This window comes from Solea solea, chromosome 21 (genome assembly GCF_958295425.1).
Source record: "Solea solea chromosome 21, fSolSol10.1, whole genome shotgun sequence".
Lineage (NCBI taxonomy): Eukaryota > Metazoa > Chordata > Actinopteri > Pleuronectiformes > Soleidae > Solea > Solea solea.
The window spans coordinates 2,164,503-2,192,005 of record NC_081154.1 but is presented as its reverse complement, the minus strand read 5'-3'; the positions used below and the strand labels follow the sequence as shown (position 1 = coordinate 2,192,005).

The 27,503-nt window shown below is 40.0% G+C and overlaps 4 protein-coding genes and 2 long non-coding RNA genes across 6 annotated transcripts; 3 read left to right on the top strand and 3 right to left on the bottom strand.

Annotated features, from left to right (window-relative positions):
- Nucleotides 1–606: 606 nt before the first annotated feature.
- Nucleotides 607–13,134, bottom strand: eif2ak1 (eukaryotic translation initiation factor 2-alpha kinase 1). Its single transcript, XM_058620778.1, has 15 exons — nucleotides 12,774–13,134; nucleotides 10,403–10,570; nucleotides 10,182–10,318; nucleotides 9,442–9,476; nucleotides 9,247–9,346; nucleotides 9,085–9,165; nucleotides 8,899–8,992; nucleotides 8,477–8,528; nucleotides 8,016–8,391; nucleotides 7,312–7,420; nucleotides 6,391–6,497; nucleotides 1,465–1,579; nucleotides 1,290–1,369; nucleotides 974–1,207; nucleotides 607–889 (listed from the first exon to the last, which is right to left on the bottom strand). Exons 1-15 carry the CDS (start codon nucleotides 12,940–12,942, stop codon nucleotides 764–766), a joined length of 1,983 nt encoding a protein of 660 aa, XP_058476761.1. The 5' UTR covers nucleotides 12,943–13,134; the 3' UTR covers nucleotides 607–763.
- LOC131448377 (ankyrin repeat domain-containing protein 61-like) lies at nucleotides 1,920–6,724 on the top strand. Its single transcript, XM_058620776.1, has 5 exons — nucleotides 1,920–2,883; nucleotides 3,067–3,161; nucleotides 4,473–4,647; nucleotides 5,059–5,259; nucleotides 5,706–6,724. The coding sequence occupies exons 1-5, from the start codon at nucleotides 2,704–2,706 to the stop codon at nucleotides 6,333–6,335; spliced, it is 1,281 nt and encodes a 426-aa protein (XP_058476759.1). The 5' UTR covers nucleotides 1,920–2,703; the 3' UTR covers nucleotides 6,336–6,724.
- A 455-nt stretch (nucleotides 13,135–13,589) lies between the features above and the next one.
- pms2 (PMS1 homolog 2, mismatch repair system component) lies at nucleotides 13,590–19,139 on the top strand. The gene is made up of 15 exons (XM_058620774.1): nucleotides 13,590–13,832; nucleotides 14,482–14,621; nucleotides 15,243–15,329; nucleotides 15,436–15,538; nucleotides 15,617–15,800; nucleotides 16,037–16,204; nucleotides 16,281–16,378; nucleotides 16,459–16,558; nucleotides 16,632–16,716; nucleotides 16,803–16,955; nucleotides 17,119–17,935; nucleotides 18,020–18,187; nucleotides 18,310–18,410; nucleotides 18,520–18,689; nucleotides 18,832–19,139. Exons 1-15 carry the CDS (start codon nucleotides 13,819–13,821, stop codon nucleotides 18,973–18,975), a joined length of 2,532 nt encoding a protein of 843 aa, XP_058476757.1. The 5' UTR covers nucleotides 13,590–13,818; the 3' UTR covers nucleotides 18,976–19,139.
- Nucleotides 15,672–22,838, bottom strand: LOC131448381 (uncharacterized). The gene is made up of 3 exons (XR_009234193.1): nucleotides 22,756–22,838; nucleotides 22,502–22,620; nucleotides 15,672–15,762 (listed from the first exon to the last, which is right to left on the bottom strand). It is a non-coding gene; the product is annotated as an uncharacterized LOC131448381 (long non-coding RNA).
- On the top strand, nucleotides 19,723–27,413 carry rsph10b (radial spoke head 10 homolog B). The gene is made up of 17 exons (XM_058620775.1): nucleotides 19,723–20,052; nucleotides 21,004–21,079; nucleotides 21,176–21,244; nucleotides 21,457–21,630; nucleotides 21,736–21,821; nucleotides 21,888–22,008; nucleotides 22,484–22,660; nucleotides 22,745–22,850; nucleotides 23,221–23,339; nucleotides 23,762–23,951; nucleotides 24,235–24,343; nucleotides 24,877–24,956; nucleotides 25,066–25,238; nucleotides 25,695–25,796; nucleotides 25,908–26,018; nucleotides 26,301–26,403; nucleotides 26,486–27,413. The coding sequence occupies exons 1-17, from the start codon at nucleotides 19,889–19,891 to the stop codon at nucleotides 26,650–26,652; spliced, it is 2,127 nt and encodes a 708-aa protein (XP_058476758.1). The 5' UTR covers nucleotides 19,723–19,888; the 3' UTR covers nucleotides 26,653–27,413.
- On the bottom strand, nucleotides 23,236–25,100 carry LOC131448382 (uncharacterized). Its single transcript, XR_009234194.1, has 3 exons — nucleotides 25,013–25,100; nucleotides 24,265–24,325; nucleotides 23,236–23,307 (listed from the first exon to the last, which is right to left on the bottom strand). It is a non-coding gene; the product is annotated as an uncharacterized LOC131448382 (long non-coding RNA).
- Nucleotides 27,414–27,503: the final 90 nt, after the last annotated feature.

The window sequence follows — 27,503 nt, the reverse complement described above, 5'->3', positions numbered from 1 at the left end:
AATAGACACTGCAAAAAAAATAAATGAGTCAACAGAATGAATATAAAAGTATTGTGAGGCAAAAAATGAGACAATCACAAAATAAAAGTAAAATGAAGGGGAAAATAAGAAAGTTTAGGCTTGATGACAAAATATTTCCTCTACTATGGCCATAGTAGACACATTACACGCTTCCCCCACCTTAAAAAACCCTCATCTAGAAAAACAGGATATTATTTTATCAGTTACTACGATGTGTCAAATTGAAACTTACGTTCACAGTTATAAGAGTTTTTAACAGTTCAGTAGTAACTAACATAATAAGAACATAGGATTTTCTTATTTCTTATTTCCAATTTAATACCTATGTAATAGCAATGTAGTGGGTATTTCCAACCCAGATCCAACCTAATATAATCGCATATTATTACTTATTATTTATTTATTTATTTATTTAACCAATGCACACACATTTTTTTAATTATTAATTGTATTGGCCATAACCTACATCACAAGAAAGTTTCTCAAAAATCCATCCTTTTCTTTTTGAGTTACTAACAAACAAACACAAGGACGTGGTTCCTTGTTGAAGTAAATTAGAACTACATACAGATTCTTAACAGATCCCACTGGACAACGTGGTTTTATTTTGAAGATAAATAAATGCACCTTCACATCCAGGTGTATAAGACACACCTAAATGTTTACACACACGCACGCATACACCACACACACTTGAATAAGGCAAGTTTTAACAGTCCCAGATTTTTAAGGTCTGTGAGGCTCAGGTTTTGTCCGAGTCTGAGAAATGAACTGTGACTTGTGAGGTCTGGAGCTGACTGATCTGTCGCCTCAGCTGCATGATCTCCTCCTCCTGCTCTTCAACCTTCCTCTGCAAACCATGGATCACCTGCAGGGCAGGAAAATAATTATTCTTGTTAATACGAGCGTTGTCAACAAAACTTTTACGCCACTTAATAAAAACAGTGCGTACCGTGTCTTTGCTGCAGAACAGTTTGCTCTGTAGAAGCTGCCCGGCTGTTGGACGAACACTTGGATCTTTACTCGTGAGCCTCGTGATGTATTTTGCCAGGACCGGCCACCTTTGGCAGAACGAGTCAGGGATTTTCCCGTCTTTCACGTCTCCGAGCGTCCGCACTCGCTCCATCTCCGTCCCAAAGGGCTGGAACAGCTCCAGAGCCAGCACTCCGACGCTATACATGTCCGACTGGAGGAACAACAACAACACAAAGTTAAGACTATGATGATACAAGTTGCAAAAAAAAAAAAAAACAAGTATAAGTATTAACCTTCGAATCGTAATGGGAGCCGTTCATTTGTTCCGGGGCAGCATACACAAATGTTCCAACACCAGTGGTGAGTGAGGAATCTGCAAAAGCAAACAACATAAAACAATGAGGAAACAGCACCATCTACTGGTTCTATCAGGTCATTCATTAAAATATAGTATGACTGGTTATTTACCACTGATGGGAGATGTGGTGCTTTTATGACCTTCTGTGATTATTTTGCTACAGGCCAAACCAAAGTCTCCGATTCGAACGTGACAATCCTGAGCGTGGAGGAAAATGTTCCTTGGCTGTTTGAAAAACAAATAAATTACAAAGAATTTTAACACAGTGTTTCTTAAAAATCATTGAAGGCATGATTAAAATAAATCTACTTTTTGTCCAAAATGGCTCTGGTGAGAAAATTGTGTAAATAGTTTATATTAGGGCTGCAACTAATGATTATTATGGAGCAAAGAAACCAGATAATTTACACATTTAAGAAGCTTAAAAAAATCAGAAAACCTATATCCATAACATATTCTTAGTTTTACTTAAGTTCTTAATCTATTTTATTTCTATTTTATTATTTATTATTCTTTATTACCTAAGACTTCTGATCATTCTTTTACATTCATTTTATTGTTTTTTATTATGTTGTGTTTTATTTCTTCTAATAACTTGTCTGTTTGTTGTATGCTACATGTACAATAACATGTGCAACATGTACATGCCATATCTGTATATTTTTTTGGTTTTCCATCTAAAAAGGGAGCATAGCAACACATTTTTCTAACGTTTGTACTTGTCTAACTGCCATGACAGTAATAATCTTAAATCTAATCCGTTATAGAAATGGGAAGTGATTCAGCACAAAAAAAACTGCTTCACTAAAAATTCACTGTGTAGCTCTGCACTGCAAAGGGGAGAGGGGGCAGGGATGGATGGATGGAATGTCCTGCAGCCTTTTACATAGACAAAATTCTTTGTTTGTTTAAAGTAAAACATTTAAGTGCCACAAACACTGGAGAAACCAGTTACCTACTGGTCCCTGTCATACGCCCCCCGTACGCAACAAGTTATCAGCTGTGGCAGGAAGGCTGCACACCAAATTTAGACACGCAACTCAAAACCTAAGATGATGAAATCGCGCACAGAATTAAAAAACACCTAACACAGGAAACCAGAAGTAACCCCTGAAAACACCAAACATGCACACGGGTGTGGGGGAAAAGGGAAGTCGTCAAAATTCTGTCTTGTGTTCAAATGAACCGACTGGAAGTGATCGGTTTGAGATATAATTCCTGTGCAAGACAAAAACTTGAATAACCAGAAACTGTGAACCACTCCCCTGCCTGGTAAAACCAAATATACACACACACACACACACACACACACACAGAGCAGCAGGGAGAAGCTGTGATGATGTCCTGTCATGCTGGAGGAGCAGGAAGAACATGACAACAGGAGCGATAACCATATTCACTTTGACGATGAGTTCTATAGTGCCATCATGGACGAGGACTTGGAGCGTATCGAGGATCTGTCAGAAAAGCATGGGAGCAACATTTGCATCCAGGTACGACGCGGAGCACGCGGGAGGATTTTTTTCAAGGTAACAACGCAGTGATGCAAAAGTCTTAAAAATACTGAGTTGCATTATGTTAAAACTTGTGTTTTAAATAAATAAATAAAATAAATGCAGCATCTTGTATATTGTACCACAATAAATGCACAGAAGGAGCCGTGTAAAAATATTTGTCAGTTCTTCAGTTTGTCCTGACTTGTCTTGCCCCAGGGCCTGAAGATCCTCCCTCTTCACCTGGCTGCCTGTTACCGACAAGTGAAGAGCATGCAGAGCCTCCTGTCATCAGGAGCCGACCCTGAAGTGAGGTGTGCGCAAACACATGCGCACACACACACACACACACACACACAAACTTGATCATTGACATGAAGCGTTCCCTAACCTTAAGCATCACAACTAACCCTAATTCTAACCACTAAAACCAGGTCTTAACCCTGAAAAAGCCCCTTTAAAGTTGTGGGGCCCAGACAAAATGACCCCACAAAGACAGATAAACAAGTACACACACACTGATACTCTTACTAATATGGCTCAACACTAACACACCTACATGTAGCATCACAAGCAATATCAGAAACCACAGGGTTGCATGTTTTTTTTTGTTGAATGAGAGAACTTGAGTCACTTGTGACTCAACCCTGTCACTTGTGAAACAGTAGTTTCGTATTATGGCGACTTAAAGCAGCTGTAAGTGACAAACACCAGTTAAAAAGTAAATTTATGACATTATTACATTATACAAGCGTCTCAGTCTTTATTTGTTCAGGAGCCAGAAAAACCTCAAAGGGGCGGAGCTCACTGCTTGTGAGGTTAAGCAGTGTCTTGGTGAGGAAATGCCCCACCTCCTTTGCCAAACATGATCGTGAGGCGACAGAGGGAGGGAAATGCTTACAGCAGGCTGTAACTCAGGAAGTTAGCTGAAGGTTATACTACTCAGGAGAATGTTTAATCGCTTTAAAATAAAATACTGTTATGTGGCCTCTTACATCCACTTGAGGCAAGGGCCATTCAGGTTTCTGAACCTGAATGGACAAACTATCCAGAGCATGCATTTTAAAGAGGAAAGCTAACCTAGCAAATATAGAAGAATGACATCCTTTCTGGTGCGTGAAGGCCACCGTAGTTCCCTGACATGCTTGGGGAAAACAGCGTCAAATGGACAAAATAGGTTATGCAATTACAGCGGACATTAACGACAAACTCATCTTTTATGGTATGCAAAAGGCCACCGTACTTCCCACTTCACATGGAGCGGTGAGCGCAGGAGTCGCAATCTGCAATCTCACCATTAGATGTCACTCATTCTTACACACTGGACCTTAAATTCAACTCGTGCAAACTATGGCTGAACAATTTGGAGTAAATAAATCCAATTAAAACACATGGACACCATCAAAATATGAACTACTGAGAAGACATGAGAAGATTCAAAAGATATGAACAGTTCCCAACATGTATGAGTTACTATTCTTTACCCGGAAAACAGAACATAGGACAATTAATTATACAGCAGCTGGCGTGGTTCGCTCACTTAACACAAACTGACTATATACCCGTCACTGCCACTGTTTTTTGTTTTTTTTTAAATCCAGTTTAACTCTATGTCTCTGACACAGGGACCAGCTTGGTCGAACCACGTTACACCTGGTGATCACCAGCTGGCCGAGGATCCCCAAGACTTCGCCCAAACCGCATTCCAAGTTGCAGCCCGCTGCGATCAACACCATGCATGGGAATGCGGAGGCCTGTTTACGGCTCCTCTGTGAACATGGTGTCGACATCAGCGCAAAGGTGAAAGGCCAGAGTTTTTAACTCTGTTACATTACAGGCGACCAATGTTTAACAAGAAAGTTGTACTGCTGTGTGTGAAGAGAGAAGTCATAGCGAAAGCACCCAGAGAGCACAAACCCTCTAGTCCAGCATTTCCCAAACTTTCTATAGGGTGAAATTTACAGCCATATATGTAACACCAAATATCATTTTGAATTGGTCCATTATTTCCTATAGAAACTCAAGTTTATACACGTTATTTAAAACATGTACATATAAATCTTAACAAAAAAGGTTGGGGGAAATTTGTTTGGGGACCCAAAAAAAGATCTCCTGCGACTCATCTGTGGGTCCCGACCCACTGTTTGGGAGCCACTGTTTTTTTAGCCACTTTCTATCTAAAGGGTGGCTTCTTTTCGTTGATCCCTTCAGGTGGAGGGAAATCGCGAGGAGACGGCTCTCCACCTCTCAGTACGTTGCGCCGCACAGTCTGCCGTCCAGATTCTCACCAGCTACGGTGCCAATGTCAACGCGGTGGACAAGAGTGGGATGACGCCCCTGCATATGGCCGCCGGGACCCTCCATAAGGACATTATAGGCAGCTTAATCAAGCAGGGAGCAGACATCAACAAGGTATTTTTTCCTATAACAATACACTAATAATAAACTTAATTGATAAAGCACTTTTTTTCAAACAATGTTACCAAGTGTTTAACATAATAATTAAACCCAGGTAAGTTAAATTTAAACAAAATCATCACATGAAGTATCAAAATGTGCTTAAAAAACAGCTATAAAATTTAATCAATATGAAAAAACACCATAAATCCAATAAAACAAATAAAAACTAATAAGTATGAAGTATGATATTGCTTGTATTTTCACAATTAGATAAATTAACACTTAAATTATTAAATAAATTGGCATATATTTTCTGTTTTAAAGACTATCTTGCCATAAAAAAATGCTTAAATATTCCATGCAAATTTAGATTTTACACACAAAAGGTGCGTTTTTCAGCCAATATCTAATGTTTAATTTTGTTACATCTTTAATGTAAATCTGTCTGTTTTTTTAAGGCAGTGGAGCACACTGGAAACACTGCCCTGCACCTTGCTGCTGTGGCCACAGCTATGAAAACCACCAACACACTGGAAAACGACAACAGCTGTATCTCTGCGCTGCTGGAACACGGAGCCGAGCCCAACACCGAGAACAAGGCCGGGCTTACACCCGTACACGAGGTGTGCAGCATGGGCAACAAGGAGCTGGTGGACCTGCTGCTCAGATACGGAGCCAACATCGATAAGCCCAGCCGTGCGGGGGAGAACTGTCTGTTTCTGTTCCTGAACCACAGGCCTAACGTGAGCAACAGCTCGCTGCTGGTCAAACTCCTCAGCCTGACATCTCCGCTCACCCTCTACAACCACAACGGTCACCTGCCGTCAACACTGACACTGCCCTGTTTCTTCAAGCAGCGAGAGCAGCTACTGAAGCTCAGCCAGCAGCCGCGGAGACTTCAGGATATTTGTAAGAGACATATTTATCTGAAACATGTCCGAGATGAGGGAGGGGAGTTGAAAGAAATGCTGCCAGAGAGGCTGTATGACTTTGTCTTCACCTGCTGGGAGAACATTCACGACATCTCCTTTGTGAGTGAAGATGAACAAGACTCTTTGAGTCACATATTTGAAGGTACTCCGAGCTGAGACCTCAGATACGACACAAACTAACCAAATACTATGTAAGGGCAGCGTCTGTTACCTTCAGGTCTCGATGCATGATTCCTCTGGAGTGAATGTAGTCCACCCCTTCAAGTATGTTTCTCAACAGTCTGAGTGTGTGTTCGACATCAACACATCCATACGGACCTGCAAGTGGATCCCAGGAGTGTTAAAAGATTTGACACAACTTCAGTATCAGTATTGTTCCGATATTGGTTAAAGTCACTGGATTGGATATCCGACAACAAAGAATAATGTATTGTTCAAAGAGAGATGTTCAGTTATCCTTTAACAGTGTTACAAATATACAGTATGATTATCTTGTTCTAACTATGACAAACTCTCAACATTGCACATTTTACCAGCTGCTAGTCAAAATGCATTATTATGTCATCATTTGGGAATAAATATTCTTTATTTTGGACCCAGTTGAGTGGCTGACTGTGTGTTCTTTTAAAAACACTGGGGATCCACAGCGAAGGCTGTGCTGGAATATAATTTTATATTTTTTTTATGTACTGTTTGGTGTGTTAACCACAGAGTTCCCACACCTTGGTTGAAATAAAAATCAAGGGCTTTTTAAGGATTTCCCAGGACCAATTCCCTCAGATTCAAGGCCAGAATGTTGTCCATTTTTATTGATTTGCAGCAAGCTCTGCAACTGGACAAGTGATTGTCCTTGGGATCTTGGTCAAAGTCAGTCTTTGTAATTTTCTTTGGTGAGACAGAGATCTTGGAATTTTCATTTCGCAGGCATCACGTCGTCATTTGCTTTCGCTTCCTTATTAACGTTACTCACTCATTGCTCATGTCAACAGCGGAAAAATGTCAGCTTAACTTCTTTCTTGAAGAAAATTCTGTCTATTTATGATGATTTTCAAAAACTTTTAAGGGCCTTGAAAATGGTTCTTCAAATTCACAAATTTTCAAGGATTTCAAGGAAATCCTGTGACTAGTTTACCTTTTGAAGTTTGTTCATCTCTGGGCTTGGCGTTTCTCTCTGTGATCCAGTCCTTCAGTGAACGCTCACACAGCTGCATCTGGATGTAGAGCATCAGGTGAAACTGAACCTGCACAAACACAGGAAGTGGGACTGAAATGTTTTCACTGCACATCACACTTCTTCTTTTGATAGATATTTGTACTGGAGTATAAAGAAATGTTTATATTTCATGCAGATAATCCGCCTGCCAGCAACATTTGTTAAGTTATAGCTATTTGCCCCAAATCAGTGGGTGATTCACAGTTGCTAACTGTGGAATATTTAAAGACATGGCCCAGATTAGATCCAAATCAACAGAGAAGTAGGCTGGTGAAAACCAAACAGGAAAATGACAGATGATGAAAAAGAAGAACAAGAAATTTAACAACTAAAGAGAGAGAGATAAAACCGAGCTAAATCAAGATTCATCTATGTATAGTGTGAGTTAAAAACTGTAGTATTAATGTCAGACTGTATGTGGCACTGTAGTGCTGCCACAAAAATACACCAAAAATGGAGAGGAAGACGTGGAGCATGTCCACAAAGCTAGCAAATTGTGTACAAAGAAGGAAAAGCTCCCAAAAAGCCAGTTCCATATGGATAAAAAGCCAATAAGATAAAAGTTATTTTTTGCAGATTCTCCTTAACCTGTTCTCTCGTGTGTATGAGCCTGAAGGATGTACCTCTTTAGAAGAATTTGTTGTGTGTTTATCCGTCCACGGCTTACACTCTTTGTCGATACAGAAGTTGTTGTTCAGCTCAATGCTGCTCCCGCTGGACCCATCCTCAAACAGAACCGAGCTGTCCAAACCCATGGCAGGACATTTGGAGCCATTTGGGGTAAGCCGCTGTCCCAGGAACACGCAGGGAACATAGTTCTCAGGGATGCGATGCATGCTCTTGGGACACATTGCCTGGCCCATGTCTTGAGCTGGAACTAAAGCTTTGACGGACTGGTCCTCTTTTGGAGAGTCTTTGACACATGCAGCTGCTTCTTGACTGAGGCTTTGAAAGATGATGGAGGAGCTGTGGTTGCTGCTGTTGGAACTCTCATCAGAACTGCAAAAATACAATTATTGGACACATATTTCAAAGAGTCATCGGCATAGAAGGAGATACTTTGACTGTCTTTGTATGATCTTACCTGTCCAGTTGTCCAGGTGACTTCAGTGCAGGAAGTAGAGGCTCTGTAGGGTCTGTAATAATTTATAGTAGTGTATTATGCTGTGTTTCCATCTTGGTATTGTACGGTTGGGTACAGAACTTTTGTTTGTAGCTTTGTTTGTCTCGCCAAAGACGTCAAGCGTTGTACGATAATAGACTGCGGGCATTTGCCTCAACTTCCATGGGATATCTACACCAATCTCAAGGCTTTTCTGTTGCCCAATCAGCTGATTGTATCATCCCATCACATCTCAAGGGAAGGGTGCCAAATAACTGAATGGTTGGTAATTATTTTGGTACTAGTACCAAAAATACCATACCATACTACCAAACCAAACCTTTCGCCTTGGTGTAAACACGGCTAGATAAAGCTCACAGACAAAGATGTATTTAAATACTCACATGACACTGGCTGAACATGTTCCATCCATGCAGTGTGATATCCCACAACATTAACATGCTGCAGGCTGGACAACACTTTCACTTCTCTGAGGACCTGGAGCAAAAAAAAAAAGGCGAATTAGTCCATATATTTCCGTAACTGGGCCTTTAAAGGATCTAACGATGTAACACACAGGCACGGCCTACCTTCATACAGTCGTCCTTTGAGACTTTTTTGATGAGAATCTTCTTCACGGCGTAATACTGTCCGTCAAGTTTATTCATAACCTGCAACATCGACACAATCACATGACTGAGACATGTCGTCATGGACAGGACATAGACAGGATTCGAAAAAAGGGTAAATACCTTAAAAACGTTCCCATATGATCCTTTCCCAAGTCGGCAGGTTTCTTCAAACTCGCTGAGATACCGTGACGTCTGCGCCTGAAAAAGTCCCTCCTTAGGCCTGTGGGGAGGTAAAAGACATTTTAATTTATAAATAAAAATAAAACCAAAATCCTCTTCCTTCCTTAGAAATAAGAAATAATAAGTGTACCTTACCTTACAGAAGGATTGTGTGCGTTTGTGCTAAGACTCTGCAAAAGAGAAGGGTGGATTAAAGGGTGAATAAAGGGTGGATATAACAATTAAAACTAAATAAAGCAGAGGAACAAGGTATTATCACAAATTAAAGCTGTAAGATTTGTCAGGGTGCACACACTGGATTTTCTTTTGTAAACAATTGCACTGGACTCTTTATTTCCCTTTTTTATTTGTCTTTTGCACTTTTTTTGCAGAATGACAAGAACAAATTCCTCCTATTGTGTAACTGGCAATAAACCCAATTCTGATTATGGTGGTGACCAATGTGGCCATGTACTGCGACAACCAAAGGAAATCGGATGATGAGGAAGATGGAACTACTTCCTCTTCAGCCTTTTATACAAACTGAAAACAAAATTCAAAATGCCTGACCTCCTCTTGGATTGAGAATATCAAGTCCCTGAATAGGCACTTCTGTGTGTTGTTTTTCTATTTTTAATGTTTTCATTATTTATCTTAGTTCTGAATAATTTCTGTTATTTGTATTAACTGAGGTCATTTTTAAATGTGCTACAGAAATAAACTTCTTGTAAAAGAACAAAATAACAATCAAAGCAAAAACAAGAGAGAATTCAAGCCCCTAGTTATGTAACAAAAACCATTACCTTCTTTCCAAAACAGTAAGCTGCTCTTATTTACGAAAATAATACTTTTTTGATATTTTATTTAATTTTACATGAAAAAATTAATTTATTTACCTGTGGGTACAATGAGGAGGTGGCAGCGTTGAGCAGCTCTGTGAAGGCCCGGTTGTGCTGCAGTCTGACGGTGCTGAACTCATCACTTATGGCCAGCGGTGAGAGGAGGTTCATGGCTGCTAAACGCTGGCCAATGACTGTCAGAGGGACGACAACACTACGTTTAATTCTCGACAAACACCACTCTAGAGATACTTAACATGATCCATCGTAGTGATTACCTTTAAACAGCACATGTGCACGTGCCGGGTTACTCTCGTAGACGAAGCATAGGTGCTCCAGCAGTGACCCCAGGAGCAGGTGGTTGGGAATGGCTGAGGCAAACTCCTGGATGGATGGGTAATGTCTACTTGCCATTAACAGCTCATGGTTATTATCTGAGTCCGAGGCTGAGCAGACAAGAAAAGAAAAAAAAAGAAAATCAACCCCTTAAAGATCAAGTGTGTGAGAATTAGTGACATCTAATGGTGAGACTGCAGATAGCCACAAACTACAGTGGAACTACGGTGGCCTTCGCATACCACAAACGCTGTCATTCGTCTTCATTTGCTTTTAAAGCTTGTGCTTCTGCCAATAAATCCTCCTAAATGATACACACTGGACATTTAAAAGGCCCAAACTGAATAAATTAGCACAGAAAAATTGATACGTTACATATAATGTAGTTGAAGTATGTCAACAATAATTATTGTATAGAATTACAACCGTACAACAACAGACAACAGTCTGCCAACAAAAGCCTTCCAAATGTTACACACTGGACCTTTAAAAAGGCCCAAACTGAATAAAATAGCACAAAAAATGATTTGTATTAGATATGATTTTCTTAAAATTCAAATATAATCAAGTTTAGACATGTCAACAATAATTTTAGATACAAAATTACAACAGTACTTTCAATTTCTGCCAATAAAGTCTCCCAAAGGTTACACACTGGACGTTTAAAAACGCCCGAACTGAATAAAATAGCACAAAAAATTGGACATATTACATATAATGTAGTTCAAGAATGTCAACAATAATTGTATGTACAGAATTAAAACAGCACATTCGATTTCTGCCAATAGAGCCTCCCAAATGTTACACACTGGTCCTTTACAAGGCTCAAACTGAATAAAATAGCACAAAAAATTTTTTTGTTAGATACGATTTTGTCAAAATTTGAATACAGTCAAGGTTTAGATGTGTCAATAATTACAACAGTCTTACCTTCTTCAATTACTTTTGCAATCATTTCAACAATGCTTTTTTCTCGTAGTTCCATTTTTCTGTATTAAAAAACCCTTTTGTTTCAATGTTAAGCACTTGGAGCTGAAATAATCTTAATCCTATTCACCTCCAAGATACAAAATAAGCTCATCTTCATTTTACATAAGGGGGCGAGGCCATCAGTAATGCTTATCTGCCTGGTCCAGTGGACACCCGCCTCCTCCACCTACAGTAGTAAACACGTGACTTGGGCCAACTTTGAATATAAAGTGCTTGAAAAGTGTTTTTTTTCTTCAATATTGAATTTCCTATTTTATTTTTTTCACTTTCAGGTATTTTTTCATTTTCAGATCACTTTTTTTCCAGTTTCACTTATTTGACCCAAATGTGACATGTGGGAGATGGGGTGGAATCATGAATGACAAGTGTCACAATGTCAACATCCATGATTATGTTTCCTTCAAGAAACGTGGGGGAACTGTGATTACCGAATTCAAAACGTGATTGGATATTTTGAACTGTAGAGGGGAGCATTGAGCCTCTTAGGGATCAGCCTATTGGACGAAGAAGGAAACGTGGGAACTGTGTGACCCAACACTTACTTTTCACCATATTCATACGACATTTAGCAATAAACTACCAGACTGTGCAGTTCAACAGTCACATTTACTAACCGCCACCAAGAACCCCACTCTCTAACCAATAAGTTAACAAATTCTTAGTGTTGAGGGTTTTAGTTCACAAGCAAAGTAGTTTGCAAATGTAACTTTTCAGGGATAAGGGTCTTGCTTTATGGAGGCCGCCATCGTGACACACAAATGGGGGACAAATGGACTTGGGTTTTGCATTTTGAAACAAATAAGACAGAAGGCCTACTGACAGTAAAAGTAGCAGTGTTTGTGTGAGTCCCATGTACAGTAAGTATATACGCTAACCAATAGGTAACATGTAATATATGCTAGCCTGCTCAAAAACATAATTTCTCGAATATGTAACAAACAACCCATGACATACTTCAGTTAAAATGTTGTCTACTACATTTTTCTTTATACAATATACAAATCTAGCATTAGCCACCAGTATCGGACCGATACTGACACTCATATTAACGTATTGGCTCAATCCCTGTCTAACTTGTTGCTGTGTAAAGTATGTACAGTAACGGCATGATGGGCTGTAGATGGGTGTTTACATTATGTGTAACCAGGGCCCTGCCTGATCAAAAAATACCGCTTTAAATGTAACACCAGATGCTTTGCTACAGGAAGAAATGCCTCAAATTATGTTAACACTATTGTGTTTACACAATGTGAATGAGAGAGCAGTGACGCAACGATCGGCAGCAACTTTAAAGAAACACGAGGAGAGTTAAAAGCTGCTTACTGTCAAAATGGACATCCTCGTCGTCCTCAGTGGCTAAACTTAGCAGGCTAGAACTAGCCTCGTGCCTCCTGGTGGATTTAAGGTTGTTGAAGTGCCAAATGTTACTACTAACATCACTGGAACATTCCTCCGACCGCAGCACACCGCTGTTACATGACGTATTGTACATGTTTCGTACGCCAATAACGATGACTTCGCCTGAATTAAAATTGTTTTAGTCGGAAACATCGCACAGGGGCTAACCCATATTTGCAATGAGATGTTTTAAAAGTCCAATTAAAAACGCCCCAGCTTAAGCAGCTGTCACAACATGAGCCAAACCATCCCTAAAGTCCCTTCACCATGCCATAAGAGGACGTTACAGGATTATGCAGACGCATAGGGCTCGTCTGAAAATTCATGCGCGTAACCCGCACTGTCAATAAAACACAAGATATCCTAATAATTGTATTTTCAGCGTCACATAATCATTAATGTTACGTTTTGGTAGTAAAGGAAGTCCACACACTTACAATACTGACAATGACTCGCCAACATAAAAGCAAATTATTCGTTTTGTTACAACATGAGGTATTTGCACACGCGCCCTAACGTCACATAAGGGTTATAGTTCACGGAGGGTTCGGTGATGAAATCCTTCACATTTTGGGGAAACGGTTCGATAATATTCGTTCGTGTACACCGGTTCTAATTTTCTCAGCTGTATTGCGTGGGGTTGCTTTAAAAAAACAAAACAAAAAAAAAAAAAACAACCACACAAAAAATATTTTTATATGATTCATTTGGAAGAAAATTGCGCAGTTTTGCGCAGAAGTGACGCTCGCGAACACTCTGTCCGGACTGCGCGGTACAGCCTCAACTTCAGTATCTACGACCCAAAACACGATGGTGGAACAGCGTTTATCTCTCACACTTCATAAGAGAAAGTTTTATACTTTGCACAAATGACAACATAGTCGTTCGCGTCTTTTAATGTCTCCACTGTAGATTAAGTCATACGGAGTTATTTGATTTAATTCCTCCTGGCGTTTCTCGGGCTTTGAAGATGTCCGACCCCTGGTACGTTTACCTACCATTATATTTTGTATTTATATGTAAATATGGCATGTAAATGCCATGCAAATGTTTCTTTAAGTTATTTACTTATTTCCTTTCCTTGTCGTGCAATTAAAAAACACAACACACAATCCATGATTACGTGTTTTTTTTGTTATCAGAATTTAAGAATAGTACCATCAGATATTCGAATATTTTTTTTAGAAAAGCCCTTAAGCCTTGTCCGAAAATATCGATTAAAAAAAATAAAATACAAAAATGAATCTGTCGATTATTTTCTGGATTAATCAAGTGGTGCACAAAATGTCAGAAATGTTGATCAGTTTCCCAAACCCCAAATTAATCAGTTTTGATCACAAAGAAACCGGAAGTGCTTCACATGTAAGAAGTTTTAATGATTAAAATAGATTATTAAAATAGTTGAGGATTGATTTATTAATCAATTAATAATGAATCTTTGCAGCACTAGTTCAAATTGACCAGAGCCTTCAGATAAATTCCAAAGGCCTCATACACAGCTTAAAGAGTGCAGGGTACATTTTGTTTCTGCTGTATTTATGCAGCAAAAGTGACATTATCATTATTATTATTGTTGTTAATAACATATAAATCAACATATAGTGCCTTGTTTTTTTTGTTTCGTTCTCTGTAGTTATGAACCTGCAGGAGCCATCAAGGCCATTGACAAGACCTCAGTGCATCAGATCTGCTCAGGACAGGTGGTGCTGACTTTATCCACAGCTGTCAAAGAGCTGGTGGAGAACGGCATTGACGCAGGAGCCACCAACATTGGTAAGTGGCAGACAAGACCTCATCTAATGACTTTAAATGATCTATCTGCATAAGATTGCTCATCCGTGCTGTGTTACACACATAGACCGTATATTAAAATGACCTGTTGATTTCATTACTGAGCTGCGATATTTGTAATTTGACCAGCGCTATGTCAGTTTTTGCAACCAGAATCTCACAGTTCTACTGGTGTCCACTCATATTATTGTCTATTTTCCTCTAAATAGGAACCTAATTTACAAAATAGACATCATGTTCTATTGAAGAAGAGCTGGAATTAGCGGTTAAAACCAGCACACTCTCCCCCGGAGGCTAATTGCTACTACATCATTCCATTCTTTCTTTCTTTTTTTTGCATTTTCTGAAACAAACAATTGATACAGTTTGAAAAAAATATTGCAAGTTACAGCCCTGCTGGAAGGCTACATCTGTTTTATATTTACAGTTTATATGGATGCCATACCAGTGTGACACAATGTAGCCTGCCACTAATGCAACAAAAAGAAGAATATGACATAGAAATGACATTTAAATGGTGAAATACTACTAATTTCTGTCCTACTTCCTGGATTCCACTTTTAAATCTGGTCATGTGTGACATAACGTTACTTAATGTTGCAGATGTGAAGCTGAAGGAATGTGGAGTTGAGCTTGTGGAAGTGTCAGACAACGGCAAAGGTGTCGATGAGGCCAACTTTGAAGGACTGAGTAAGTGTCTGTGGTCAGTGAATACGCTCGGTTAGACAACGCAGGGCCATATATGATTGTTTTGGTAAAGTAAAAGTAAAGCCTGGTCTGTTTGTTTGCTCCAAAGCACTCAAGCATCACACGTCAAAGCTCAGAGAGTTCTCCGATCTCACCCACGTGGAAACGTTTGGCTTCAGAGGTGAAGCACTCAGTTCTTTATGTGCTCTGAGGTAAAAAATTAAAAACTTCAACGCACTTCAAACTCAAATCACCCGCCACTTCATTTGTACCTCATCTCCTTTTCCCAGTGACCTGAGCGTGGTGACCTGTCATGAGTCCAGTCAGGTGGGCACCAAGCTGGTGTTTGACCACAGAGGTCACATGGTGCAGCGGTCACCTCATCCCCGTCAGCAGGGCACCACAGTCAGTCTGCAGCAGCTCTTCTCCACTCTGCCTGTGAGACACAAAGAGTTCCAACGCAACATAAAGAAGGTCAGTCTTTTAACAGGTCCATCAGAAGTAGAGCGTGTGTGGGGGGGAAACTTTTGTCGGAAAAAAAGATAACGGTAAAGGTACATGTATGTACATACAAACTTTACAAAATTCTCAAAATATCACTTGCAGTCATATGTGTAGGTCTTTTTCTGGTATTTTCCTTTGTTATTGTTTGATTTCAACAGTTCAGAGACAGATATGTGTTGTATTAAATTATTGTTTTGTATTTTCAGGAATACACCAAAATGCTCCACGTCCTGCAGGCGTACTGTATCATCTCTACCGGCGTGAGAATCACCTGCTCAAACCAAAATGAGAAGGGAAAGCGCAGCACGGTCCTCGGCACCAATGGCAGCCAGAGTATGAGAGACAACATCGGAGCCATATTTGGCCCAAAACAGGTTGGAATCTATTTTGAAGAACCTTACACAGTTAAAGGGTTTCTGGAACCATTTTCTGGGACGGTTTCTCTTGCAGCTACAGAGCCTCCTGCCTTTTCAACAAGTCTCCCCTTCAGGCAGTATCATTGAAGAGTACGGACTGAATGACACTGATCTGCCCAAACAGCTTTTCACGTAAGTGTCACTCTCTATATTCTCCTTTCTGCACAATAAGTCAATTACTTTTTTTTGGTCTTAAAAACGGTGTTTTGCAGTATCACAGGTTTTGTGTCACGCTCGGATCACGGTGTGGGGAGAAGTGCCACGGACAGACAGTTCTTTTTCATCAACAACCGACCATGTGATCCACTCAAGGTCAAACACGTGCAGAGGATTTAAAGCTGATAATAATAACGTAATAATCTGACCTCTGACCTCTAACCTGCAGGTAACCAAAATTGTAAACGAAGTGTATCACATGTACAACAGACACCAGTATCCATTTGTTGCTTTGAACATAGCTGTCGCATCAGGTGAGAAAAATGAATTATGTAGAATTATGTACATGAAATACACAATTGGCTTTGTTTACATCATGATTTTGTTTTTTTTGTCTCAGACTGTGTTGATGTGAACGTGACCCCGGACAAACGACAGATTTTACTTCAGGAGGAGAAACTCTTGCTTGCTACTCTGAAGACCTCGCTCATCAGCATGTACGAGGCTGGAGTCAATAAAATCAGCCTGAACTATATGCATATGGCAACCTCCAGTAAGGACACGCGTTATATTTAGCTTCCATATCAGTTTCATCAAGATTTAAATGTCTTATGTCCATCATAATAATCAGTAAAAGTTACACACTGCAGTTTTTAGAGATTTTCTACTCATAATTTTCCATTACAGTGCTCTTAAGTTGACATTTCTGTCTTTAGGTGTCACGTGTCGGGTTGTCCCGTCCAGTAAGAACATGCCAGAACCTGGAGACGCTGTGGAACCAGCAACGATGCAGAGCCCAAAGATCTCACTGAACTTGGCCGGTCTAAAAGCTGCCTTCTCAAGTCAGAACAGCTCTGGTCTTGGGAGCAAATCAGGCTCATCAAAGGCTGTGGGTAGCAGCAGCAATGGTCCAGCACAGAAGACACTGCAGTCCTTTTTTAAGGGTTCTGACAAATCTTCTGCCTCCAACTCGAGCAGTAAATCACCTCTGAAATGTGGGAAAGACCTCGCTAAATGTTCCCCAGTGGGAAAATCTGTGTTGGATGGATTCAAATACAGAAATGAGTCGTGTGATGATACAGATCCAGATCGTGTGGAGATAAGTTCTCCTCAACCAGTCACTGACACCCAAAGAGTAAAAGATGAAGAGTTTGAAGAAACATCAGACTATAGTCAGACTGTTCCTGAAGTGCCAGAGATAAAAGCTGAACCATGCACTACAAAAGAGGACGGGAGCATGAGTCCAGACGCCAAACGGGCCAGGAAAGATTATCCACATCTCCCCACAGAACACAAATCTTATTCTTTCTTAAATAATTCTGATGGATCATCTTCCACTAAAGTAGATGCTCCAGTTTCCTTACAGAAGAGGACAGTGACTCTGAAGTTCTCCTTACAAGAGCTGGAAGGGAAAATGAGGAGGTTGAAGGAGCAACAGAAGCCCAGTGACGAGTTACTCTTCAGACGTTTCAGGGCCAAGATCAACCCTGGAGAAAACCAGAGTGCGGAGGAAGAGCTGAAGAAGGAGATCAGGTAGAGTTCTCGTAATAATCATACTCGTAATAATCCCGGCTGAAATTAGCAGTTTCAAATGTCCTTAATGTCGATCTTTTACAGTAAAGACATGTTCAAAGAGATGGAGATCATCGGTCAGTTCAACCTGGGCTTCATCATCACCAAACTCAACTCGGACATCTTCATGATCGACCAACACGCCACAGATGAGAAGTACAACTTTGAGATGCTGCAGCAGCACTCGGCGCTTCAGGGACAGAAACTCATCGTGTAAGAATCTAAACTAATGACTATTTTCTTGATTGATCTACTTACCACATACCTAGTTGAAAAAGGTAATAAGTTGCAATGTATCGCTTTCAATTGTTTGTTGTTTTTCTTTATGTTGACAGCCCACAGAAACTTCACCTCACTGCTGTCAGTGAGAACGTCCTCATGGAGAACATTGAGATTTTCAGGAAAAACGGCTTTGAATTTCTGATCGACGAGGAAGGTACAAACTTTTACTTTTCTATTATCACTTAAATGGGTTAGGTTACGACATACACTATCTATTTTATTTATTCATTTATTTATTTATTTATGTTTAATCGTGATTGTAGCTCAGATGATGGAGAGGGTGAAGCTGGTTTCTCTGCCCACGAGTAAGAACTGGACGTTCGGTCCAGCTGATATCGAGGAGCTGATCTTCATGTTGAGCGACAGTCCGGGTGTCATGTGTCGACCGTCCAGAGTCAGACAGATGTTTGCCTCCAGAGCTTGTCGGAAATCTGTGAGTTTATACTGTCGTCATTACTTTGACCACCAGAGGTCAGACTACAACTGATCAGATTGCATCAAATGAAGAACCGTTCTGCTGAATTGAGATTATTATTATAGATGATGGATTGTTTTTGCGTCTGTCTGATGTTCAGGTGATGATCGGCACGGCACTCAGCGTCGGCGAGATGAAGAAGCTGGTGGGTCATATGGGCGAAATCGAGCATCCGTGGAACTGTCCCCACGGCAGGCCCACCATGAGACACCTCGCCAACCTGGACATCATCTCACCAGATTAATCAGAGCAAAGAAGCAGCAAACAGAGACACACTGGAGACACTTAATCTACGACACTATCGTTTCAGTTGATATTTGTACAGTTCAGATTGTAGATGTTGATTGTTTGTGTTTTTATATTCGTATGTTTTTTTATTCTTGTAGGAAATAAAGAAAATACATTTGATCTGTGTTTTTTCTTGAGTGACCTTTTAATTTTTCACTTAAATTACGTTACATTAAAACAGTATACGTATATATTGTAATAGCAATGGTTAATTGTCTTAATAAACACATAACGCGAAAAGTATAGTTTATTGATAAACAATAATACGCTTCACGTTATAACTTGATAGTTTATTGTTAGAACAATATATGTTTCACGTTATAAGTTGTTAAAGCAATATATGTTGTGTTATAATGTCATAGCTTTTGCTAAATCAATATACACTATGCATAATAACGCAAAAAGTATATCGTATAATAACGTGAAATGGAGTGCATTGTCCAAACAATACACGTATGTTTTGCTATATACAGTAACTTGACAAGATTATTGTTTGTTGTTTAATGTAAGAACAATAAACTATCGCAAGTTGAAAGAATATGATTAAGCAAAAAATGATTGTTCTTGCTAGTGCTAGTGTGGCGGATTCCATACCTTTCTAGAAGCTACTTTAGGCTTTTTTGACTGAGTGAGGCTGCCGTAGTTGTCCTTTATGCCGTTGCCATGGTGATAAGGTCATGTTTGCGCCCCAGTGAAGTTTGCTGAGCAGAAACATTCGCACACCTGCAGCAGGTTAACGAACCACACTCATCCTTTGATGTCGCGTGACCCCAAACACGGAAAAAAGGGACGTAGCAGAGCAAAGAAGACGAACGAAAACAAAACACCAAGACACGGAGGAACGTACGGTAACAAGCGACATCAGTGACATGTCTGAGGCGGAAGAAGACGGAGACGATAACCCGTCAATCAACGGTTTCGCGGAAAATTCTGCCGAAAATGTGAAGAACAGTCAAAGCAAACGCAAACGCCGTCGTGTCCGCGACGATGAAGAATGTCATCTACCAACATTAATGAGATTAACTATAGAGAGGTAAAAAGCATCACTCTTAACTTTTATGTCATTACCAACTACTGTATATTTGTGTCCATCTTTGTGGGGGTTTTTCTGCCTTTTTTGCAATTGTTCAACCATTCTGGAATCAAAACGTCCAAATCACAAGCCATTGAGGTATATATATATATATATATATATATATATATATATATATATATATATACATATATACATATACACATATATGTATATGTATGTATATACATATACATATACATATATGTGTATATGTATATGGTATATTTACCTTTTGCCGTTAATAATGAATGGAGGTGGGCGTTGTTTACAGGTTTTAAAGGTACGTCTTTTCATGTGTAGCTTATTCTGCACACTTTACCCAATGTCAACCATTCTGGTATTAAAATGTTCAGCTAGTTTAGGACTTTGATTTGTATGTTGAACAGATTTTGAAATATTCAACTTTTTCAGCATATTTTTTTGCCATTGATCATGAATGGAGGTGGGATGTCATTTATGTCTTTTAGCTATTTCTGCACACTTTGTCCAATTTCAACCATTCTGGTATTAAAACGTTCAGCTAGTTTAGGACTTTTCTTTTGTATGTTGAACATTTATAGGTTATGAAATATTCAACTTTTTCTGTCTTTTTGCCATTGATAATGAATGGAGGGAGCCGTCGCCCATGGGTTTGGTTCATATTTTACAGACTTTGGTTTAATTTCAACCAAAATATTTAGCTGGTTTAGAACATTTATTTGGATTTATAGGTTTTGAAATATTAAGCTTTTTTTTTAGCTTTTTTTTGCCATTGAAAATGAATGGAGGTAAGCGTTTGTCTAATTTCAACCGTTCTGGTCTCAAAAAAACATTGAGCTACTTTAGGATTTTGATTTGTACATTTAACATTTATGGGTTTTGGAATATTCTACCACTTCTGCATTTCTTTTTTTGCCATCTTGTTGACAGCCACGAAGGAGAAACATTAAAAGATCTCTACCATGGAGAAGGAGAGGCTTGTTTTGAAGGAGATCACACGTACAAGGTGCAGCACTAAATAAACCTACACCACTAAAAACAAAATTCAAATTTAAAGCAGAATTAATAAGACTACGTAATACCATCATTTGCTTTTGTGAAGGGCACGTTTACCAAAGGAGTAATGCACGGACGTGGTATCTTCACATGGGCTGACGGAATGAAATATGAGGTACAACAACGATACTGTGACTATAACTAACACGGTTTTATTATTATACACATCGTTTATAAGATAATTGATAGAAATGTGTTTTATTTACTTCAAATTTGATTCAAGTCAAGTTAAAGTTAAACTGTATGATGATGGAAAAAAGAAATCTGGTAACGGGTTGATTGGTGTTTTTTTATGTGAGTAAAGTTGAATTTGAGTTAAATCAACAGGGAGACTTTGTCAACAACCTCCCCAGCGGCTATGGCACCATCACGTGGCCAAGTGGCAGCTCCTACACGGGAGAGATTTACAAGGCAATACGACACGGAATTGGAACGTACCAATGTGCCGACAACGGTGTCAAGTACACGGGGCAGTGGAATTACAGCAAGAGGCACGGACAGGTACCAAACACCACATTTATTGTGAGGTGTACACATGTGTGTGTATATTTATTTACACATATATTAATTCTGCGACAGTATTTTAATCGGTTGTCCTCCTGTTAGGGTGTGATGTATTTTAATGAGGATAAGACCTCGTGGTACAAAGGAGACTGGGAGAAGAACAACAGAGTGGGATATGGAGTGAGGCGGTATGTACAGCGTCATCATGTAAGCCTGACTTAGATTTATAATTCACTAAATGAACTATATTACAGCTACCCCTCTGGTAACGTTTACTTTGGGGAGTGGAAGGACAACCTGAAGCACGGAGAAGGCTCCATGAAGTGGCTGAATCTGGGCCAGGAGTATGTTGGGACATGGCAGGATGGAATCCAGGTATGAAGACATGTTTGAGGGTGAGGCATTACCTGTGTTTCCATCGAGTGGAACAGTTTGGTTTTGGTTTGGTTCATTTTACATTTGGTACAAACCAAAATAACCCCAACCTTGGGGTACCAGAGTAAAATGACTGATTTGGGGCGACAGAAAAACCCTTGCATGTCCCATGTGTTTCGGTCCATTGACGTCTTGTCAAGACAGAGAGCCACAAACTGAGTAGGAATAAAAGGGATTTCCTCCATTGTGATTTTTCTTCCCCCAACTTCTGAACTAAAACACGGTCAACTTGGAGGTGACCTAACTCCCAATTCTGACATCCAAAGTAAATGGAAAGCGGCGTACAGTACACAGTAGTAGTAGTAGCTGTTGTTTTGTCCCAGATAATTGTCATCAACAAACGTTTTTAAATGATTTCAAGAACATTCTCCTTTAAACTTCAACTTGTTTGTGAATCACATGATTTCTTTGGCAGCACGGAAAAGGAACTCACGTGTGGATCCTGAGGCGGACGGATATATCCCAATATTGCAGAAGCAACCGGTACACGGGGGATTTCGTTCAGGGTCAGAGACACGGACAGGGAACGTTCTTCTACGCCGGCGGCGCCACCTATGAAGGGGAATGGAGGAGCAATAAGAAACATGGGAAGGTAAAATCAAAGACAACCAGTAACAAACGTTTTCTTCACTATGTCAACACAAGACGACGTATAGTGACTGACTGTGTTTCATAGGGGAAATTCACCTTTAAGGACGGGCATGTCGTTGAAGGAGAGTTCAAGGACGATCAGATGATAACACCCGATGTGTTTGGGAACAGATCTCTCACTCCTCTGTGTGGTAAACACCTACGATACATTAGATCCATGTACGAGGGTGGGCTGGGAAATGTGTAGGCTGACTGTGATGCAACGGTTGAATTTCAACGTAGTCCATCTACCACTGGTGGATGCTCTTGGTATAGAAGCCCTCATCCAGATCTGCTTCAAGTTCTCCTGTGACACAAGCAGTCTGGTCACAAACTGTGGCACCCACCAAGCTGAAACCTTCGACATGCCAAGATGGTTGTGCAGAATCTTCTGTAGCAGATGTTTACAGCATTATGTCATAAGTCATTGCTCTGGCTTTACTCTACTACGTCTTAGTCGTTTAACTCGTATAAAAGTAAAACCACAGAAACAATCTTACCATTTTTTGTCTCCCGTCACAGGCGTGTGTCTTCTGTCAGGAAGTGCCCCGTCCTCCATCTTAGGACCAGACTTGGCCTTGAACATTGACAGTCTTCTGGATTTATTTCCTGAGAAAAGGCGAAACATTGAGCGCAAGCAGGTATAAAGTCTACCACCCCAACCTTTTTAAATCAAGATTTAAATAACATGCACCACCTTTTAGTTTTAATGAACTAGTTAAATAGTTTACTAGTCTCAACATGTCAGTTAGCGGCTGTTTGTTCTGTCGTCAGAACAAAATCTAATGTCTGAGAAACATAAAAAAGTACCAAAGAGAAAACATGTTACCTTGGTTTTGATTTGATGGAAGCACAGGACAGTTTTTGTGGACCGGGGTTTTGGTTTGTTTTGTCTTAAGACGCTAGCAAGAGGGGCTTCGAGGAAAAGACAAGGTTGGAGAATTGGGGAATAGTTTGCCATCTTTAAATATAGAAAGCTTTGGAATCACTGCCATAAAAACCCTTTCACAAGATTTTTTTTTTTTATTCTGCATCCTGACGTTCTTCCCTTGTTTCCTTCCAGGTGGAATTTGCGCTGTTGAGGAACAACGCAGAGCTGCGCTCTATCTACAGCTTCTACAGCAGACTCGGCTCCGCCGGCTCTCTAGACAACATCTACCTGCTGTCGCGCCTGCAGCTGTGGCGTCTGCTCAAAGACTGTTACCTCCACCACCACCACGTCACTCTGACACAGATCAACCATTTCATCAAAGGTGAGTGGAACGTTCCACCGACTGTATCACCACAGTATGACCACAGTATGACCACAGTATGACCACAGTATGCCCACAGTATGACCACAGTATCACCACAGTATGACCACAGTATGCCCACAGTATGACCGCAGTATGACCACAGTATGACCACAGTATCACCACAGTATCACCGCAGTATGACCGCAGTATGCCCACAGTATGACCACAGTATGACCACAGTATGCCCACAGTATGACCGCAGTATGACCACAGTATTACTGGATGTCTTTGTGCGTCTCAGGTCATACCACCACGACAGAGAGTCTCTCACCTTTCTCCTCCATTCCTCTGTGTGGACTCTTGAGTTGCCTCGTCATCGTGGCCTATCACATCTACAGTCAAGACATGCAGTAAGGAATAAAACAAACAAACTTAAGTCATTACAAAAAAGACGGAGGCAACAGCAACATTGCGTAAGTAAAGCCAGGCGACCGCAAACACTGAAAACACATCCAGAAAGTGTCCAGAAAACATTTTCTTGCAGCAGTTTATAACAGTATATGCATTCTTCATGTCTCCACCCGCCCCTGCGCTATTGCTGTATACACACAAGCGCTCCCTCAGTCAGGTCTGATAGATTTGCCTGACAGAGCAACTATGTTTTATTGTGTCTGTTAACGAAGACTAAACGGAGGCAGAATAATGTGTTGATGACAACAAAAGTTACACGTTGCAGTTAAACGTCTAATTTTAAGAACATTAAATCTTCAGTGAATAAGAATTGATGATTGTAACAATCAGGGGACTCATCAAGTGCGTCAGGTAACTACGGTGGCCTTCACTTACCAGAAAAGATGTCGTTTTTACCCAAATCGCAAACACGGGACAGTGATTTTTGAATTAAAAAACATCAGAAAACAAGAGCTTTTCTCTCTTTTCACAGATCACAGCGCTACGTTCTGGCTGCCTGCGTCACCAAACTGCTAGCAGGCGACATCCTTCCTCACGCCAAGAATGTAAAAGGTACCGAAACAGGTTCTTTCCTCAGTTTTTAACATGTTTTGTCAGAGACAACCAACCTGCAGGAGGTAACAGTGCAGAAATCCGCTCACTATAAGCCGTGTTTCTCCAGGTTTCCTGTTTGGACAGTCTGGGCTTTCAGCCGTGGCTATGATCTATATTCAGAGGAGCTGGGAAGCCTATCGGATGTTCTGTAGGGTCCATTCAGCTCCCACCGACGACGAGGAGGAGGAGGAGGAGGAGGAGAAGAGCATGACCTACAGACAGCTGCTGTGGATGTTCAAGGTACAACAAGATTTCATGTGTATTAAACATGTGGTAAAAAAATAGATTTTAGTCACAAAAAGACTCAACTAATCAAATCCACATCTACGACACCTTAAAAATCTAAGTTTGTAAACCGCTCAATCCTCCACACCAAAGTCCATAGAGAAAATGTGTGTTTTTAGCTGACGGGGACACAGGAGGTACTGGTCGACTGATGCCTTCTTCAGGAGCTTTTTGTCATGGCTGTGGATTAACTTGTTACATGTGCTGTGATGTAAAAATCGCTGATTTCTTCATGGACTTTGGTGTGAGAGAGTGAAATTACACAAGTCTTGGGTCGTAACAGTGAGATATTGCAGTTAAATCGGCAGTTTGACCAGTAAAGTGGGTACTGACGATATTTGGGCATCAAACGACACTTATGTTCTCCACTATATTAACGTTCCGTTGATTCTTTTTGCTAAACTCCTGCAGGATCTCCACCTGTTGGACAACAAGCTGACAAGCGTGTGGTTAATGAAGTTCATCACTGCAGAGAGCTTAGACCCCAGCGACATGGCCTGCCTGAAGATGGAGGTCAGCCCCGGGGTCACAGCAGTTCACACGTTCATTCGTTCATGAACCCTAAACTCTTCTGCGTGTTCATTTACCTTTTCTGCTTCACATGTGCCATGTTCCTTGCTGCAGATTTCCTTCCTGGAGTTTTACGAGGTTCTCCTGTGCTGTGCCGAGGTCAAATGTCAGAGGAAGAAGCGCTTACTGTCCAGATCGGACTCTGAGACCAGAGACCAGTCCAAGGTGAGACACACACCACATCACAAATAATGATGTCCTCTAATATGTAATAAACCAAAATGATTCAGTTTTAAAATATACTTTTTTGTTCAATGAGTAAAGGAACCATAAAATGTTCACATTTAAGAAACTCAGAAAAGTGTTTTAATTTAAAAAGAAATTGCACCAATTGAGTAATTGGTGCAGTCATGGTAATACCTGTATAAAACGAATCAAAGATATCAAATATTCCACATTTTAATCAGTACACTGTTCTGTTCTGATGAAATCTTCCTCTCGCATTAGGAAAGGAAACCGAGCAACTCGCCAAGGGTTCCCCGAACAACGGTCGTGGGCAAGAGTCGACGCAACGTCAGGACTCAAGTCAGACGTCGAAGTCAGTCTGCAGGTTTGTTTTCTGTTTTTTTACCTTCCACGTCAAACACAATGTGTCGTGTAAAAAAAACTAAAACAAAAACCGTTTCTCGTAGAAGACAACGAAGAACAAGAGAGGGCACCAGATGCTAAAGTCCAGGCTCTACACGAGTTCTTCAACCAGGTTTTCTTCCCTGCTGTGGACCATTATCAGTCCATCACTGCGTTCATGGAGGAGGAGAAGGTGACGAGGGAGAGGAAGAGCAGCAGTGGGCCTCAGTGAAGCACAACACTCAAGGAAAGGCTGCGTTTACTGCATTACTTTCTATGTAAAGTGTCATTATTTTTTTAAATGTTGTCAACTACAGGGCTGCAACTAACCATTATTTTCATAATTGATTCTTGTTTGGTCTGCAAAATGTCGATCAGTGTTTGGAAACGATGTTCTCAAATGTCTTGTTTTGTTACAACCAAAGATCTAATCTTAATCATCTAAAATCATAGAAATAACTTGTGTGAAAATGTTGACTTTATGGTCCATGTTCTACGTGATCCAAAGACAAAAAACAAAATAGTTGTGAAATATCGCAATATTTAGAGTAGGTTTTTTTGTACTTTGATGTATTTCATTAAAAAAAACAAAAAAAGCTTAATTGTACTTTTAAAGTATGTTGTTTGTTTTTTTTAAACACTTAGGTCTGTATTAGGCATATTAACATATTTATGTAGCAGCAGATGTAGATATAGCATTTTCTTCACTGTGTAAAATAGTCAAGGAGGTAGCAGCATGTCTGCTGATATCCAATCATACATTTTTAAACCAATAATTTAGTTAATTCTTGAAATTATTCACCTTTAATTATATATTTAATGTTATATGGAGCAAGAAAAAAATAAAATCATAATTTAATCTAGTTGGTGATTAATTTAGTTGCAGCCCTGGTTGTGTATGTGCTTTATTTTGTTATTGCACTTAAATTTGTGCAAAATTCTGATATTCATTCTTATTTCATGGTTGGAATCAGAAGGAAACTACAAGACTGTCAGGTTTTTATATAAAGTCTAAAAAATATCCATGTACAGTAAAGTAATAAAAAACATTTATACATCACTGATTTGTGCCTCTGAGTAAAT